Source organism: Electrona antarctica (genome assembly GCF_951216825.1).
Source record: "Electrona antarctica genome assembly, chromosome: 13".
NCBI lineage: Eukaryota > Metazoa > Chordata > Actinopteri > Myctophiformes > Myctophidae > Electrona > Electrona antarctica.
This window is the reverse complement of record NC_136794.1, coordinates 23149469-23169584: the sequence shown is the minus strand read 5'-3', so window position 1 is coordinate 23169584 and position 20116 is coordinate 23149469. Positions and strand designations below refer to the sequence as shown.

Sequence of the window (20116 nt, the reverse complement as noted above, 5' to 3'; positions counted from 1 at the left end):
TGGTTCAATTTACAATATTTAAGAGCTGCATGAGTGACTAGAAGCACAACACAATAGGCCTGGTCCATAGCTCTAACACCAGGGCTCCACCGGACCATAGAGTATGGCACCGGACGCGTTGCGTCTCCGTCGCGTGCGTCAAAAAACGCACCGGTTAAATTTTAATGTACGCGTCGCGTCTCCGTCAACGCAACGCAACGCGGGCAGTGGAGCCACCCTTCATTGATTAAAAAGGGAACATTCCCTGACGGTGACGGAGACGCGCCCGGTGGAGCCCTGGTTTCACCAATTAGGGCTATGGACCAGAGCTAGGTTGTTTAGAATTCTGCCTTCAGAGTAGCATCTATTTATTAAGCAGTTTTGGCATGTGGGCCACAACAGAAATCAATTGGTGATTGGTGACAGATTTGATGAGCAGTTTCTGTACTTGAAAGATTACCAAATGTCTATGAAAATTTCACTAAACTCCCTTTACTGTTCAAGTTGATAATGATAAAAAAAACAAGACTTGAGATGTTTATAAGGGTAAAGTTACAAAGAATTTGTAATCAGTTGTTTTTGTTTCATGATCCTATACAGGAAGGATGAACCGAAATAAAACTCGGTGAGTAGTGTTCTTTTATCTTATTCAGAAGCATTGTCTTTAAATTTATTTATGAATCATATTTACCTGCAAATAAAGGAAAGGAAGGTGTATCTAAACATCAGCTGACAAACACGTTTGGTGTCTAAGCAATAATGTAGGCGGATCCACTAAACAAATGAAACAATCGAAGGGCCACATGGTGTGTGTAGTGTTGTGTAGATAACTGTGTGGTCTGGCTATACACACGCACGCGGTGTATATATATGCACCAATCAATCAGAATCAGCTTTATTTATTTATTGTTTATTGTGTGACCTTTTGTTTTGCAAATTTTTTAACCCAGGATTGAACTTTAGGAATGTGGTAACCAAACAAAGATGTCTCTAATTAGCCTAAAAATTACAAATGCAAATTCCCTATTCCTCTTCAAATATTTAAAGGAGAATTTCTCTTGGGGTAATTTTTCCACCTACTCAGTTGATTAAATATTTACATATTCAGTTGATCCGAAGTTCTTCTATCTAGTTCTGGGAGACCATTTTTTATCTTAATCATGCATGGATTTCATGCATTGACTTACAGGACTCCTTAATGCAACAATACATTACACTCAGACATTATTAAAACGGTTGGGAACAGTATTAATTTTGACAGCAAATTCTAATTTAGTCTTAGTCTTTTGAATAACACACCATTTAGTTTTTAAGTCATCTGAATTTTAGTCTTAGTCAACTAAATAAACACTGGTTGGGAACATTGTACCCGCCGTTGCTGGGAGTACTTGGTACATTACCATCTCCATACTGTATATTGGCATAAAAGGGAGACAGACGGATCGAGATGCATAGATTTGTGGATTTTCGGTTCTGGGCAACCCCCTCTGCAGTCTTCAGCGACATATACACAGCAAGTTTGAAGTGGATTGGTCAGATGGTTCTTGAGTCATGTGGGAGAAGGTCAGACACACATGGTCAGACATTTTTAGACAGACAACGCAGACAGAGATTCTGTGCATTTATAGATGGATATTGAAGGGTCTTCCCCCTTCACAATATCAGTCTCTAGAACCACGGACGTGTTTTCAATGAGTGACATGGAGTTTTATGTTCAATATTGGCTTAGGATGCGCATGTCTCAAATGAATATCAAATATCTAAATATTGAATCAAGCAACCTAAAAACAGTCAGGTGCACAAAAAAGAATGTGAATATGACCCCAAAAGGGTTGTGAATAATTATCAGTCACTTTCTGGGTGATTCGAAACTTTGGAATGCTAATTTACTATAGGTCTGTTATTGAAGCTCCATTAGATTGGTTTGTTTGAAATACATGAAGCTCAATGTAATGTTGTGAACTTGTGACATAATGCACTGCATTGTTTTTTGTTGTAATGTGTAATTTGTTTTTCTGTTTAGAAATTCATTTGGTGCAACAGCTCCTCCATTCATTGACTACCTGAAAGATATTCTACGCAGATATCCTGATGGTGGACAAATTTTGAAGGTGGGACCAGTGCACATTCTGCTAAAACTGTATTACTATTCTGCCATCCTATACATTATAAATTACAACTATAAATGTCTAAATGGGAGGGCGGGCGGGCAGACCTCTGACATCACTCCAACTCAGACATGACCATAAACAAACCTGATTTGCCCATATATAGGCATTAAATACAACTTGTGACTGGTTTCGTTTTATACAATAACACACTGCATTCATGTCTCGTATCGTATATAGTGGCAGTGAATCTACAAAGAATGAATGCCCCCGTGATATGTGGCAGCCACAGTGGGCACCCCTCACGTGATCTTTTCCCCCCCGTTATTATAAAGCCTTGACTTGGAGCTTTATTTCCACTACCCTACTACTACCCATTGTCAGGAAGTATCCGTGTTTTACTGTGAATGGTACATCATGTCATTTGCAATGGTCTGAACAGGAGCTGATCCAAAATGCTGATGATGCTGAAGCATCTGAAGTTATTTTCATCCATGATGAGAGGAGCTATGGTACAGAGACCCTTTGGACTGATGACCTGGGGAAATACCAAGGTATGTGTGGCTTTCTGAGAATTCTATTTATTGTCATGGGTCTGGTCCACAAGATTCGATGCACCACCAAGATACCCATGTACCTGTCTAAATACTTCCTGTCAACGAAGTCCACACCCACTACACCAGAGGGAGTGCAACAAACCATGTGCAACCCAGATTCGGTACAAACAAGGGACTAAATTAATTTCGCTCCTATGCCACCAAAATGTGGAACGCCCTACCAACAGTCATTAAGACATGCAAATCCCTTGACTCCTTCAAAACCGCTCTCAAAGGGCACCTACGGACGGCTGCAATTCGAAACTGGCCCTCGTAAAATCTGAATCCCCCTCCCACCCCTTTTCCCCCATTTTTTAATACATCCATTATATGATTATTTCCTGTTTTTGGCCATATAGAACTGTAAATGGTATGATGAATTGAACATGGTGGACCATATTGTAAACAAGTGTGATGCTTTATGGTGTCATCCACAGTTAACAGTCTTGTATTGAGCTGTACTTGAAATGTACTGTAATTCTTCAAACTGTTAATAAATACAATCAATCAAAGTCAAACATTTGAAAGCTGATTTTTGTCATTTAAGAATATCAGCTAGACAATTTTGAGAACTAAATAAATAAACATTGTGTATTGACTTATTAACTGACTAAATATTTTTGAAGGCCCTGCTCTCTATGCCTACAACAATGCTGTATTCGCTGCTGAAGACTGGGAAGGCATTCAGAACACAGGAAGGAGTGTCAAGCGCAACGATCCAAACAAAGTTGGGAGGTTTGGGATCGGCTTCAACTCCGTTTACCACATTACAGGTAAAACAATGCTACTCTTGAGTGTTTGTTCAGCAACAAGGGCCTCCTTGTCTCTGTCTTATTGGTAAACAGAAAATATATAGAGAAAACTGAGCGGACAAAATTGGAACTGTAATTAACACTGAGGTTCTTCTGATTAGATTAAATTGGTGTCTCACCTGAAAGGTTTTTTTTAAGGTATTAAACAGGGGGCCTGGGATCCTTTGCCCCCCCCCAACATACATATTCATTGAATGAATCCAACATATTATTAGCAAAGATTATAAACTAAAAAGACACTGATTTGACACTGTCAAATAATTAATCTATGAAGCCATCCAAGCTACAGTGTCACTTGGAGACAACTACCTGTGGAATACTTCCAAGCTAGTATATCACTTGTCTTACATCACCTGCAATACTGCAGATAGAGTAATAAAACCATGTTAATCAGTTAAAATTACATTTCTTCCTACAACACCCATGCACTTTGCTGCAGTTACCACAAGAGAGCTGAGGGGGGCAGTACTGCCATTTCCGTATTGTAATGAGACAGTTTTGGTTCTAAATTCAACTTGTGTTAAAGTACTGTATACAGTATGTGTGTGTATAGGTCATCCCTGAGACTGGACCAAATAATCTTCATACAATGTCAACATTGGGTAACCGTGGTTACTGGTTATGCTGACTTCAAATTGAGCATACTGCCCTACAAAGCCGAAGAACTACGGGAAAAATAATAGGATGATATTGGGTTAAAAACTGTTTGAACTGGTCAGCCAAATGAGATGTTATTTCTGTAGTGTATGGGAAACTTACCGTATTTCTTTTGCCTCCACAAGTCATAGGTCCCTTTAGAAACACATTAGTTTCAGTTTGTCATATTTACCTGCCTGTAATAAGGAAACAATTGTTCAGTTGACATAACCTAAACATTCTGCACACTAATCCTTAGTTTTTGATGTGATGATCATGATATACCCAGATCACATGATGGTGACCACCGAAACAGTGGTTAGTAGAAACAGATGTGTTTGGGTGAACCAGGTGCAAGTTTTGGTTAAAGTTCCCCTCAGAATAGGGATTCTAGGGTTCAAGTGGTCAATAAATAGAAAATAAAGTTCCTATCACAAAGATATTTCGCGGCCCCCCTCTAGTAATTCTGAGGACCCCCTAGGTCAGGGGTGCCCACACTTTTTTGACTTGAGATCTACTTTCAAAATGACTGGCTCAACAAGATCTACCTACCGAAAAAAGTAGAAAAGATTATACCATTGCTGAAAATAGTTTAAATATATGGAATAGCGGCGCTGGTGTTGCATATAAGACACATGCACTTGTAATGGAGATATGGAATAGGTAGGTAGATGTTTGTGCACAGCAACACTCTTGAAAACAAAACATTGCATTGTGGGTTTGAGCTGACAGGCCCTTTTTGATATCAATTAATAAAGTCACATTAATTAGTAGCAGATGCCAAAAATATGTTTTTAATACTTTTTTTAGGGGCATGTCATGTGATCTACCTGCACAGCCCTTGTGATCTACTGGTAGCTCACAATCTACCTTTTGGGCACCGCTGCCCTAGGTGTTCCGGCCCCCTGTTGGAAGACCCCTGTATAAAGCAATGTTGAATCAGAAAATTCAAGTGCATTTGCCCGTTCAAGGAATGTGACTCTTAGGCTGGTGCAGTGTAAAAAACTAAACAAATAACGGGTAGATGGATAGAAAAACTATTCCTAAACTTAACCCCAGTAAAACTATGCCTAACCCTAAACTTAATTCTAACCTTATTCTCAGTAAAACCAAATAAAGAATACAAGAACCGCCACACCGAGCTGTCGGCGTGAGGTCGGCGGAAAAAAGCTGGGGTGAGATGGAATTGGGGCGACCTGTACCTGTTACCCCTCACCTAATGTAGTGTTTTTCACTGCTGTGAAATAGAGTAGAATATACTGTACCTTTTAATATGAACTCTGGAGAAAGCTATGTAAAGCCTTCTGTCCATAAATGGTACTGGACCCTTTTTTTAGGTTACAGAAAATTAAAAGGATCACAGTGCACATTTGCACTCATGGGGTAGGTACAGGGAGTTACTGTTTTGTATCACTTTCAGAACTATAAAAGATGGAGATCTCCATTTATGGCATAAAAGGGACATAGCCAGACGGGTACACTGGGTGCTTTGACAATGGGTACAATGGGTATAAACAAGTGGGGTATGCATAATGCATTCTCAACTTGCATTGTTGCATGTGGCCCATGGTTTCAGGTTATACAATCACAGCATACACAGAAATATACATAAAGTGAATTTCTCAAATGGTCTCATTTTACAAAAAGGAAATGGCAATTATACCTACCTCAGCTCACTTTGGTCATCTGCCCTGCAGTGATGAAAGTGACCCAGGGTTTGCATATTTGTTGATTAATTAAGGATCTGTTCTAGCGATTGCAAAATCAGAAACGTAAACAAACACTGTATAATGTGTCTTCCTATACATCAGGAACCATGAAATTGCAGAAGTAATCACATACTATACTTCTGCATTCTACTAAAATACATCTTTGAGAAAATTATTACTCTACAAAAGATGTGGTGCACTCTTGAAATTACTTTCACTTGGTATAAAGACTAGGGGTGTAACGATATAGTAACTATCGAAATATCGATTTAAAAAAAGTATATCCATAATGTGCTTTGGTGATAGATGAGTTGGTCCATTCACATAATCCAATTGGTGACTCAATTGGTGAGCAAAAGTCATTAAAGTCCATGACCTAATGGGAGTGAAGAAAATTGTCAAAAACGTAGGAGCTCAATTATTCAGGTTAAGTTAAACAATTCAAATGTGATTACGTTTCTTATTCAAATTAAAATGTAATTTAGGCAAATTATATTTTGTTAAAATAAGTGTCAACTAAATTATGATATTCATTGCTATATTGTGTTTCCAGTGTTTCATTTTATTTGTATTTGTTTTTGTTTTAAGCAAAATATATCACTGCAACTTTAAGATTGAAAACTGTAAAATAATTTGGTTCCTATAATGTTGCAGCCATAATACTCTATCTGCAAGTTTATTTTTAAACGGAAAAAAGAGAAAAGGGTAAGGTTATTGTGTAGCCTATAGGTAAACACATATATACTTTTTATTGCAATATGATTCAGCAAAAAATAATGCAATATCAAAATATGTATCTTAGTCAATATCATTAACATTTAGCATACCTTATTTATGTTTCCAGATGTACCATGTATATTCAGCGCAGGACACATTGGCTTGCTAGACCCCCAAGAGAAGCTACTTGGAAAAGAATGTGGAGGCATTCGATGGTCTTTGTCCGATACAGAAGACCAGGAAGCGTTAATTACCTTACGGGACCAATTCCACCCCCTTCAAGACATCATTCCTCTTGTGAGCAAGCAGACATGGGAAAACATCACAGGAGACCGGCACTTTCATGGGACACTTTTCAGATTCCCCTTGCGCAATGAAGCATCAGAGATTTCTGATAATGTGTATGACACCAATAGAGTCGCTCAGCTTTTTGACAGCTTCATTTCAGATGCTGACTTGAGCCCACTGTTTCTGAAAAATGTTACATCTGTGTCGTTGATCCATGTCAAGCCAGACAACTCTGTTAACATCAAAGTTAAAGTGACCTGCTCGCACGCCACAGATGTTGTTTTGGAGTCAGATGATTTTGCCATTCAGGGCTCAACAAGCTTCAAATACATAAGCATTTCTTCAGAAGACTGCAACGAGACAAAGAAGTGGCTCGTCACATCTTGTTGCATGAAAGAAGGCCACATAGCAAAGCTTGATACATTAGCAAAAAAGTTGAGCTTTCGTCCTCAAGTTGACTTGGCATTTCAATGTGATCAGCAGAGACGCTCTAATGACAGTAGGCTGAGCTGTTTTCTGCCACTACCGAACAACGAATCAAACAAGACTGGACTCCCGGTTTATGTGAATGCATGCTTTGGCCTCACAGACAACAGAAGACACATCAAGTGGCAGGAGGAAGACCAGAAGTATGATGAAGCTGCTCAGTGGAATGAATTGCTGGTGAAAGATGTTCTCCCACATGCATACCTCAGGATCCTCCAAGATGCTGTCAAACTATCCGAATACAAGGCACTACCTGCGTCCTCTGTATATGATCTTTGGCCAGACATCAGTCGGATGCAGCACAAAGACAAATGGCATGAAATTGCACTGGATGTCCTTCAGCACATATTCAGGCAGAATCTTGCTGTCCTCTCTCTTGCAGCAGATGAAAGAAAGTTTGTCAGTCTTTCAGAAGCTTTGCTCCCATGCAGTCATTCAACAAGCACTGAAATAGTGGCTGCCATTAAGAGGACTCTGGTTTCCAATGGAGAAAATCTTGTCACACTGCCAGACTATGTTGCAAGAGCTATTAAGGATGCCTATCAACAGCATATTCCCTTGAGGCATGTGACGCCATCATTCCTACGGACAGTTCTCCACAGAAATGGTTTGCATCATATCTCCAAAGAGGACAAGCTCTTGCTTCTGGAATACATTCTGAGTGATGGACAATACAGAGAACTTGAGGGCCTTCAGCTCCTTCCACTCAGTGATGGGACTTTCAGATCTTTCACAGATAAAGAAGAGGACATTGCTTTCATAGATAGCAATGAATTTCCAAGGTAAGTTATTATTATTAAAACAATCATGGTGTACAATGCTAAACAATTTACCAAGTTAATTTAAAAATGCAAACTAATACAGTAATCATTCCCATTTTAACCATAAGAACTCTTGTTCCACAGAGTCCTGCTGCCAGGCTGCAATAATCTCTTCATTCCCAGTGATCTGAGTACACCTTGCCTTTCCCACCTGAAAGAGCTAGCCACAAAAAGTAAGGATGTAATATGTATATAGTTAACATTTTGTAAAGCATGCAAGCGTGTGTGTACACACACACACACACACACACACACACACACACACACACACACACACACACACACACACACACACACACACACTGTATGTAGTAATTGATTTAGTCATTTATTTACTTTTTCAGATCTGTTCAAGATATTCAACATCAATGCAAATGATGTAGCTGAATACGCAAAGAGGTATTTGCCAAAGGATTGGATACAGTCAAAGCATGTTACCTGGGAGATTGGCAATAGTGAGCATCCACCCCCAGGATGGCTCCAAGAATTCTGGATGTTTCTCAACACTCATTTCAGAGATCTAAGGTGTTTCACTGGTATGCCATTAATACCCATCAAACCAAGAGATGACAGCCATGCTGTACTACTTGCAAGATTACAACAGAACACGACCCTAATTTTCCAGAAGACCAAACAGACCAGCTTGCCAGACCAAATCATTCAAATTGTAAAAAAGGTTGGTGGAACAGTTGTGAGAGACAATGACTGGCTGAAGCACGAGGACCTTGACACTTACGTGTTGAACCCATCTCCAAGGAGTGTCATGCGACTGTTTGTGAACTTAGATTCTCAGAATGGCATCAATGAAATCAAGACTCTCTCTCACAGAGAAAGGGAAGAACTTAAGGATTATCTCTCTAGTTTGGATTCTCTTTCAGTCACAGAGAAAAATGTCCTGTCAAAGTTGGCTCTTTTCCAAAACATGGACGGAACATACGTTTCAGTTCACTCAAAAATAGCTGTACTTTTAAGTTCAACTCCAAAAATACCAACGGATCTACCCATGCCTGATACAGTTGTACAGTGTGCTACTGAGGCTGATCGCAGACTACTTCGACTGCTCAACATTGTTCTCTTGGATTCAGCTGAAGCAACTGGCCTCCTAATTGATGGAATTGAAAGGAGGAATTTGGGGAAAGAAGACACACTGAAAATCATGACTTGGATTCTAAAACATGGCAACATCCTTTTCTCTGAGAATGATGCTTTGAAAAAGCGATTGAAAGAATTGAACTTCATCGAAATGAATGGAGAGCTGAAAAACACCTCAAACCTCTTTGATCCTAGAATTGAAGAATTTGGAGTTCTATTTGGAGCAGATTACTTCCCACCATCTCTTTATACAGAGACCTCACAGATGCTTGAGAGCTTAAAAGAGCTTGGATTGCTGACTAAAATGACTGATGTCACACCAACCCATTTCCTGAATGCCGCCACACAGATTGACAAATTGCTTCCACACTTTGAAAAGGAAGCTGTTGAAAGATCTGAAGTTCTTGTAAAACTGCTGAATACCAATGATTTGCTGGCCAATTTCTCAAAAGAGCAGCTTCAATGTCTCTCTGTGTTACAATGGATCCCATGTGTTAAACCAGGTGATGCGAACAAACTCAATGAGGGCAAAGGAAAAGGCCTGTTCTGCCCAAATGATGTAAGGCACTCAATGTATAAGGACATTGTTGGGCATGTAATGCCTCTGACAGGAGATTTCAATGAGAATGTTGGTACCAAACTTGGTCTCAAATGTGTACCCCCTCCTGAGAAGGTGAAGGAAAACCTGTCAGCATTGAGATCCTTGGTACAGACAATGAAGACTCCAGACACAGACGCCAACTTCAAGATGAAGTTGCACAGCATTTACAGACACATGCAAGATAACATTTCTGCTTTCAAAAAAGTGACTATGAATAATGCATGTTGGCTATGGACTCGTAATCAGTTTGTTTCCCCTCAGGATCTGGTTCTTGACTACCCACCTAGTCTAGATCTGAGCTATTACATTGGGAAGATTCCAGAGGAATTTCTACTGTATAAGAGATTGTTCAGCGAGTTTGGATTAAGGCCATGGCTTTCAGACGAAGAAATAATGGGTATACTTCATGATATCAAACAAAACATTGATGAAAGGAAAGAGAAGTATGCAAGTTCATCTGAGCTGAATGTGTCAATAGCCATTCTTAACTGGATGTGGAGAGAGAAGAAGATTGTTAATGATGACATCCCGATGCCTGTCAGGGCAGATGGTGACCGATTTACCCTCAAACCACTATCAACAACAGTCTTTTGTGACATAAGCAGAGAGGGATTGGAGTCTCTTAATAAGGATGAGAAAGAATTTTATGTGATCCACGAGGAAATACCGAAAGCAACTGCTGAGTGGCTGAAGGTCCCACTTTTGAGTACCCGAATCCTCGGTCCAGAACAAGTGGGAATAGAACAATGTGGGCAGCATGAACCCATAACCACAAGGATTAAGAACATTCTTCATGAATATGATGAAGAAAGTGACATTTTCAAAGAGCTTATACAAAATGCTGAGGATGCTCGTGCAAAAGACTGCAAGTTCATGGTGGATTTCAGAGTGCACAATGCCCCTCCTGAAAGTCTGATCGACCCTGGCATGTCTCTTTGCCAAGGGCCATGTCTCTGGGCATTCAATAATGAGCTATTCACAGAAGACGACTGGGGAAACATTGTCAGGGTAGGAGCCGCGTCAAAGGCTAACATGGTTGAGAAGATTGGGATGTTTGGACTTGGATTTAACACTGTATATCATGTGACTGATGTTCCCTCCATCCTTAGTGGCAACCATCTTCTCATGCTTGATCCAAATGTCAACCACCTGAAAAAGCATATCAAAAGCAAAACAAATCCTGGAATAAAGCTGGACCTCTCTAAACAGGGACTCTTGCATTGGTTTACTGGTCAGTTCAGACCGTATGAACACATTTTTGATTGCAATTTCTCCAAAGCAAACACTCCTCTCTATCCAGGTACTCTTATCAAACTACCTTTCCGGACACTTGAAGAGGCTCTCACATCTGAAATCTCTAAAAAGACATATGACAAACAAAGTATTATCACCTTCCAGCAGCACTTAGCCAGCGACTCGCAAACTCACCTGCTGTTTCTGAAGAACATTAGCACCATATCTCTGCAAACCATTGCAGACAATGCTCCAACTCCTCCAACAGAGGAAGATATCAAAACTATTTTCACAGTTTCCAAAAAGGTTTTGAGTGAGATGCCAATTCCAGATGAAGCCCATACATTAAAACAGCATGAAGCTGAGAACAAACTGATGAAACTTAATGAAAAATGTAAAGAAGTAATTGACTGCTGCAGGGTCAGCATAGCAGAAATAACCCAACATTGTGATGGCTCTAATGTCCAGGCCTGGCTTTTGTACAATTGCTTCGGGACAGAGCAGTCCTTACAAATGGCACTTAAAGATGACAAGACAGCCAAATTCTCGTTGCCTGTCGGGGGAATTGCTGTACCCTTGCACAATGATCCAAAAACCAAGAAATGGCTGACATCACAGACTGATCTAGTTGGACAGGCATTTTGCTCCCTCCCTCTTTCCATTCACACTGGCCTTCCAGTGAATATAAACGGAGCATTTGCTGTGAATTCCAATCGCAAAGGTTTATGGGAGACTGGAGTAAAACATCACTGGAACCAAGCTCTTCTTAAGGATCCCACAACCACGGCATATATCACAGTACTTCTAACCCTGAAGAATATGGCTGAAAATGAGGAGCTGGAAAGTTACTGTTATCACACCTTTTGGCCTGATAGAGAAAAGGTGAGTGATACTTTCAAGCCTCTGGTAGACGCTTTTTACTCTGCTATAATCCAGAACTCCAGCAAGCCTCTTGAGCTCTTCAATGATGGTAAACATTGGTGCTCAATCGACAAGGCTATATTTTTACATCAAAGCATTGAAGAGGACACAAGGATTGGCAGGCTTGCTATGAAGATGTGTCAGAGCTATGTAAAGGCACCTAACCATGTTGTTCCTCTTCCACAGTGGGTGAGAAACGGCTTCAGACATGCTGGCTTGGAAAAGGCTCTACAGAGCAGAATGTGGAACTGGGAAAAGTTTTACAATGAAGTGGTGTTTAGCAACCTGACTACCATGGACCCTGAGAGTAGAAATGCTCTTGTGCTGCATGCTATTGACCTAAACATTGGCCCAATTGACAATCTACTTAAGCGTTACCCATGCATTCCCACACAGAGTGGGCAGCTCCAGTATATCAAGAAGCTTGTGAATCCATCAGGGAAAGTAGCCTGCCTGTTTGATAAAAACGAAGGACGCTTGCTTGGAGGAACTGAAAGAGACTTTTGTTCCCCCAAAAGGATTCAGAGGCTTCTGGAATTGGGGATGCTTAATCACAAACTCCCGATGGAAGACATCTTGGACAGAGCTGTCAAAATCACCAGTATTTGGAGCAAAGACAAAAGAAAAGCCTACAGACATCTGAAATGCATCCTTGAAGTTCTGAGGAATTCCCATAAAGAGGAGGCCTCTCCCTACTGGGCTCTACTAAAGAATACAGCGTTTATTCCAGCATTTCCTCCAAACAGTGAAAAAGACCAAATGGTGAAACTCTGGAAGCCTATTGATGTTTTTAGTGACCAATGTCGCTACCTTGTAAGCATGATGCATCCTGTGGTCGACCATACAAATCTAAACCTGCACAGTGCTGATCCAGTCCTCAAAATTCTGGGAATTCATCAAAGTTGTGACTTGAGACCTGAGACTGTACTTGAACAGCTACAAGAAGCTTGTAAGGAAGCAAAGTCTTTCAACAATTCCAAGTCTACGCTTCACAAAATGGCATTTGAATGCTACAAGTTTCTGGATCAGTGGCTCTACAATTTGGGGGATTCCAAACTCATTTCAGAGACTGCACATTCATTCCCATTCATTCTTTTGGGGGACAAGTTTGAGCATGTGAAATCTGTGGCTGAAAATGCGGAATTTGAAGCAAAACCATATCTCCATGTGCTGCCAACAGTCTTCAGTGACTTCACAAAACTGTGGGAATGTGTGGGTGTTGAAAAGAATTTCACAGTTGATCAGTATCTCACTGTACTCAAGACACTGCATACTCTCCATGGATCCAAACCCCTTCCAAAATCTGATCTCAAAATTTGCCTAACAATAAACACTGGATTGTATGAAGCTAAAGAGAAAAATCTAAGTGACTGCCTCATACCTAATGAACATGGTGTTTTACAACCTGCAAGCAAACTATATTTCAATGACAGCCCTTGGATGCCGGTCACTACAGCTGTCACTTTGTGCCATGAGAATATCCCACGTGTCATGGCTCGCTATTTTGGAATCAAGACAACCAGGCGTCAAACTCTGCAAGATCACTTAGTGGAGAACATCTCACCCTTTGCCTTTCAGTTTGAACAGCAAGAGCAACTGACTGTCAGAATTAAAAACATAATCTCAGCTTATCCAGCCAAGAAGGATATCCTGAAAGAGCTCATCCAAAATGCAGATGATGCAGAGGCAACAGAAATCCACTTTGTTTGGGACAAAAGGCAGCATGGCACGAAGAAAACATTTGGGAAGAAATGGAACCAGCTACAGGGCCCGGCACTATGTGTGTACAACAACAAGGTGTTTTCTGATGCAGATCTGAAAGGAATTCAGCAGCTAGGAGAAGGTGGGAAACATGACATTCAAGGCAAAACAGGAAAATATGGTCTTGGATTCAACTCCGTTTACCATTTGACTGATTGCCCTTCAATCATGACTGGGGATAAAGTGCTCTGCATTTCTGATCCCAATCAAAAATACATTGAAGATTCGTCAGGAAAACCATCTGCTGGATGTGGTTACAAACTAGCAGATGTTTTTAAGGAGATGTATGATGATGTCTACAAGTCATTTCTTCCAGAACAATTTGAACTTGGAGATGGCACCATGTTCAGGCTGCCACTTAGAACAGGTGTCATGGCAAACAATTCCAAAATATCAAACCAGGAAGTGACTAATCGGGATATGATTGAGTTGTCCAAAGCCCTGTCTGAAGATCCAGAAGGATTGATCCTGTTTCTGAAAAACATCCGCAAAATACAATTCCATGAAATAAACGAACACTCACAAGAGCTCCGCACAACCTTCACAGTTGAAAAACATCTCTCAGAGAAGAGCAATGGAGAAAGATGTTCTTTTCAAAAGCATTTATGCACGGCACTGCAATCTGACAAACCAGCAAGTCCATGCAAAGCCATTTATGATATCAGCATTTCAGCCAGTGACAAACGGAGGAGCAAATGGACTATTGCAGAGCAGTTCGGGTCCTTCAAAAGCAGCACTGGAAAAGAGAGGAAACATTCAGACATTATACCCCAAGCAGCACTAGCTGCATGTGTGCGTTCTAAGCCAGTCAGAATTGGAGACTTCAATGGAGGAGTCTTTTGTTCCCTTCCTCTGCCAGGCAAAACTGGACTTCCAATACATGTCAATGGAAACTTTGAGGTTGATTCCTCCAGGAGGGACCTTTGGAAAGCAGATGGCCAAAGCCTGAAAACTATTTGGAATGAGTCTTTAAAAGAGGACATCATAGCGCCGCTGTATGCCGATTTGATTCACTACCTCTGTGGCAGCATTGCTAATATGAATGTCCGTTCCATAACTGATGAGTATTCGTCAACAGCGCTTGATCGTTCTTACTTGTGTTTTTTCCCAACCGTCTCAAAATACATTGCCAAGGATTGGCATGGTATGGTACAAGAGGTGTATCAATCAATACATGAGAAAGCACTCGATGTCATTCCACTATTGCGGCACTCAAAGCGTAAAATTGGACATCAGTCAATTACAGAGTTCACTTTTGACTGGTGTACTGTCACAAAGACAGAACTGACAAATGCACCTCACTTGATAGACCTGGAGAGCAGCCACATGAGACCCATTTTGGAGGATCTTGGCATGAAGTTAGTTCCCTTTTCCAGAAAAATGTCAGAAATTTGGCAAGGTTTCAATACTGCTGAAATTGAATTGAACTCAGTCAGTCCTTCAACTGTGCGAAATTTCCTTAAAGAAAAACCACTGAATAATGCAAACCAAACTAACAGAGGTTTACCTTTACCTATCTCACACACTCTGATTAGAGATGAAAACAGATGCTCAAAGCTGTTAAACTTCTGCTTGACAGATGTCAACGAAGAGAATTGCACTTCAATCGATGGACTTCCGCTTCTTCTCACAAAAGATAAAGTTCTGAGAGTGTTCAGTTGTACATCTCCAAAGCTGATTTCAAAATATGATAACCTGTTCTTTGGATATGAGGAGGATTTTGCAGATTGTAACATTAATAAGGAAAAGATTATAGAAGATGGTGGCTTTCTTCACAGTCTGACAATTCCCACATCAGTGAAGTATATAAAACCTTTACTTCAGCATCTTCTTCAAGACTGTGAAGTTGATCCAAGCTGTAACCTCCATGTCCCAAATGAGGCAATACAGAGGTGGCTGAAAGAACTTTGGAGATTCTTCACAAGCCAAATTACATCATCACCACTAAATGGAGGAAGTGAGCAACATATGACACCGAGTTCTGTTAAGGAGATGTTCCATGACTGTTGTATATTACCTGTTGTATGTCCAAGGTTAAACAACAGACCCTTTCTCCAAACAATGAAAGACATGCCAAGTGTGATTAAGTCTGGCACAGAAGGGGACATACGAAGCATTCTGTTTAAACTTGGCTTCACAGAGCTTAATTGGGCATTCTACACTGAGATGAGCAAACAAATGGATTCACTTTTTCAACCTGAACTCATGAATCCAAATGACAGACATGCTGTATTAGATAAAGTCCACAAACTCGAGCATTCAGAGTTTAGCCACCTTTCCAATGTTGAGTTAACAGAACTTCAACGTTTTTTACAAACTGGAATAACCACATCCAAAACCAAACGGGATTATCGGAGAAAGCTCACATCCTTGCCGTTATTTGAAACCATACATGGGGAGCGTGTGCAGCTTGGTCATCTTGGACAAGTATTCCTCCTCAACTTGACCTTAATCTCAGTGCCAGCATTTTCAGATCTCTTACCGCTGCATTACAGAAACACAATGTTTCTCCAGCACAGCTTTGTGAATGAGTCACTGTCCCAACACTTGAACATCGCAATACTGTCTGATTTGGAGTTCTTCATGAAGTTCATCTTGCCCATCCTGCACAAGCTCACAGGAAGACAGATTATTAACTGTGTCAAAATATTGTTGTTAGTACAAAATGATTACAATAACAATGAGCATGAGGACAAAATCATCTCTTCACTGAAGAATGTGAAATTGATTCAGAGTGCCGATGGGAAGTTGGAGAAGGCATCCTACTACTTTGACGAGGATGTTGAAATGTATAAGATGATGATGCCTCAAGACAAATTTGTACCTGAGCACTTTTGGAAAGAGTTTGACCCAAACCAGCAGTCACGAGTGAAAGCATTGCTCAAAACACTGGGAATGAAACATGTTGTGTCAAAGGAAGAGATGATAGATTTTGCATTCCAAATAGAACGAGAGGCAAAAGGCCAATTTGAACTCAAGGAGCTGAAACAGAAGTCATCAAAACTGATGGAAACGGTGACACAACTGATGGAACCAATGTTCACACAAGAGAGCAATGATAAAAAACAAAAGGATACCCAAAAGTTGATGGAGAGAATTGCTGACATCAAATTCATTTTTCCTGTAGCAATTAGGAAACCACTACGTGACTACCATCTGCCATTTGCAGCCGAGAGAACTGCTGTTGCAATAAGAGGTTCTTTGATTGAAAGTGGTGAAGTGATCAGGGATCAATGTCTGATTTGGACTTCAATGTCGATCATAGCTTTACCAGGCTACTGGTCAAAGAATAACAAAATGCAGATGGTGATGCATGCTGGAGCCCTTGAAAGGCCACCTGGCTCGTGCGTCACCACAAACATCAGCAACATCTGTCAAGTACCATGTCAAACTAATGAGTTGATAAAAACCCGTGCCGACGTGTTTCGCACTTCATATGACTATCTACAAACAAATACTTTTGATAGCCATTTACTAACTGGCCTCCCTGTTGTGTTGGTTGAGAAGGACACAAAACTGGTGAAAAGTGAAGAGACATCTCTAAGCCTCCACAATGACTCTGCATTCAGGCCCTATTTTTACAAAATTCCTGGGGACGATATCATGTATGCAAGGTTCTTCAAAGAAATTGGTGTTAACGAGGAGCCAACAGCACTGCAGTATTGCAATGTCCTCGAAGCAATTTACACTGAGTCCTGCGATAAAAATACTCTAAACATGAATCAGCTGATAGCGACCGAAAATGCCGTGAACGAACTGTTTCAGCTAATACAAGATCAAGGGAGCACATCAGCCCTTAAACTACCAAAGGTTTTACACCTTCCTTCAAGAGATGGTAGGTTGTATCCATCAAACATGATCTACTTCAATGACACCGTGTTCCAGGCAAACAGGTTAGAAAGAGCATTGGAGAACAAAATACACCTCCTCGAAAATATCTTTGAGGGCATTGATATGTATGAACGTCATCGACTGCTGCAGTTGCTACCAAAGGATATTCAGCCCAAAATGCTCTCTCAGTATACTATGGAGAAGGTGGTGGATTCACACATGCAGACTTGTGAGTATGGAGCCAGCTGCAACTTTAGTGGGTGGTTTGAGAAGCATCTCTCATCAATACACTTTAAGCACGGACTTATCTGCCTCATTAGAGAGCAATCAAGGGAAATTACACAAGAAGATGCAACCAACATGTGTAAGCAGATGTTTGGCAGCATTCAGATGATGTGCTGCAAAAGCCTCGAAACAGAGCTTTGGTTTGATCAACAACCACTAAATGACACCAAGGCTGAAACGGAGGTCAGTGTCGAAAAGGGACAAGAAGTTTGCATTTTCTACTTGAAACACAGTGACATCATGGATCTTAAAATTATGAACGAAGTCAACATGACACTGACTAAAGAGATCAATGCTCTCTTGGATAATAAAATTGCCTCAATCCACCTACCAGTTCTTGGACAGCTACTTATGTGTGACACACTGCAGGAGGTTCAGAAAACACTGGCTAAGAACGAAATTCATGACAGTGGTGAAACTCAAAACTTCCTTTTTGATGCACCTGCCCCTGGGATGGCGATCCCTGAGGAATGGCAGGATTCCCTAGATATGAACATCATCAATAACTTTGAAGAAGGAGAATACATTGGCTATACTGACTCTGCTTCAGACAATGAGTACATTTATGCAGTTATTGTTGAAAAGCTGCCAGAGCCTGCTGGACAATTATATTCACACAGATACAAAATCCAAATTGGTAGAGATGAGGTCATCGAAGTCAGCTCCCTCGATCTATATCAGTTTAAACGAGAGAAGAAGCCAAAACAGGAGAGGAAGCCAACTTGCATGGAACTTGAGTCATTAATGTACTCTGTATCATCGACAAGGCTGTCACCCACAACATTTGAGGAGGCCAAAAAGGAAATTGATGAATGTTTGGCAGAGATCTGGACTCTGTCTGTGGAGGACAGGCGAAAGGCCATGAAACGGCTGTACCTGAGATGGCATCCGGACAAAAACCCAAAAGACGATCACCTCGCCACTGAAGCATTCAAGTACTTGCTGAACAGGATTGACGAGCTGATGCCAGGCAAATCTTCAAACTCTTCTCATCCACAGCAGAACACAAATTACAGACACGCCCATCCATGGCAGAACACACGTGACAGAGACTCCCAGCCAAGGTGGAACACAAATTACAGAGACTTTTATGAGCAGTGGGATCAGGAAGCCATGCGCCACAGATGTGGTCGGGAGCGGTTCTATAAAGACTACCATTCATTAAGTTATAACTTTTGGACACAGCATGGAAATGTCCCAAGACCAAACAGAGAGGAGGCCCAGCGCTGGTGCAGACAGGCTCGCTGTGATCTCACAGCCGCTCACAAAGACACTAGCGGTGACAGCACGGAGTGGTGTCTGTTCAAGGTCCACCAAGCAGTGGAAAAGGCTCTCATTGCTGTAGAGTACAAAAGAACAGGTCAACAGGCCAACAACTGCTCCATTACACAACTCGCAGAAAGAATTTCCTGCTACAGAGCTCAGTTTATTAATTTGCCCCAGGTTGTAAAAGAACTACAATTACTGGGAGCCGACGCCAAGAAGACTCAGTATCCAAGCTGTCACCCTGCCCCCCTAATTCCCAACGGGCAGTTCAAACCAGAGAATGAAACTCGAGCACTGGAGCTGGCATCAGAGATTCTCAGCCAAATAGAGGCATATGTCAATTAAGCATTCAAGATGGTAGGCTTAACGTGTTAAGTTTAAGAAGATAATGTTGAAATGGTTGTCAATCTTGTAAACAAAAATAGTTAGAGGAACCAATAATTTCCATTTTTCTTTGAGATGAAAATATGAAAGAAACTTAAACTTATTTTGTGATGGTAATACTGGAATTTAACAAAATAAATGCAAACCATCCACATCCTTTGTCTGTTTCCTTTTCAGAGCTGTGATTTCTTATTGATCAGAAAGTAAGGGTGGCATGGTTAGTTATTAGTGAAGTTGCACAAAGTTGTCTTCAGTAATGTGTATAATTCATGGCATGGAGGATGCTGTGTATTAATCCCTTTTCACATTCACTGAATACTTACTGTAGAATAGAATACTGTACCTGCCTGGAATCAAGTATGTTTTCCTACTGTCACAAAATAACAGCAAAAACAAATTACTAAAGCTGATGTACTGATTACACACCCATTCAGGACAGGTCGTGAACCCCTTTTGATATCTACAATATATAGCGAAAATCAGTCTTAAATGGGTTAAGTTTGGACAGACTGTATTGCCACCTTAGATATCAGTCTCTGATGTGAAACAAATCTTTGCTCAAAGCTTAACTCTGCAGTTGATTGATCCAA

At 40.8% G+C, this 20116-nt stretch overlaps 1 protein-coding gene across 2 annotated transcripts; it reads left to right on the top strand.

Annotated features, from left to right (window-relative positions):
* Positions 1 to 582: 582 nt before the first annotated feature.
* Positions 583 to 19678, top strand: LOC306934758 (sacsin-like). 2 transcript variants are annotated; one of them, XM_079517512.1, is made up of 8 exons: positions 583 to 604; positions 2003 to 2090; positions 2530 to 2641; positions 3310 to 3456; positions 6685 to 8113; positions 8237 to 8325; positions 8497 to 11960; positions 12186 to 19678. In XM_079517512.1, the coding sequence occupies exons 1-8, from the start codon at positions 585 to 587 to the stop codon at positions 19485 to 19487; spliced, it is 12651 nt and encodes a 4216-aa protein (XP_079373638.1). In that variant the 5' UTR covers positions 583 to 584; the 3' UTR covers positions 19488 to 19678. The 2 variants fall into 2 exon arrangements, with proteins under 2 accessions (XP_079373638.1, XP_079373637.1); XM_079517511.1 differs by having other exon boundaries at positions 8497 to 19678.
* The last annotated feature ends 438 nt before the right edge of the window (positions 19679 to 20116 follow it).

Excerpts from the sequence above, each read along its gene's own strand:
- LOC306934758 (XM_079517511.1), top strand. The coding sequence starts at position 585 with ATGAACCGAAATAAAACTCG. Across the intron at positions 3,457-6,684 it reads CTCCGTTTACCACATTACAG|ATGTACCATGTATATTCAGC; the intron begins GTAAAACAATGC and ends TTATGTTTCCAG. Across the intron at positions 8,114-8,236 it reads GATAGCAATGAATTTCCAAG|AGTCCTGCTGCCAGGCTGCA; the intron begins GTAAGTTATTAT and ends CTTGTTCCACAG.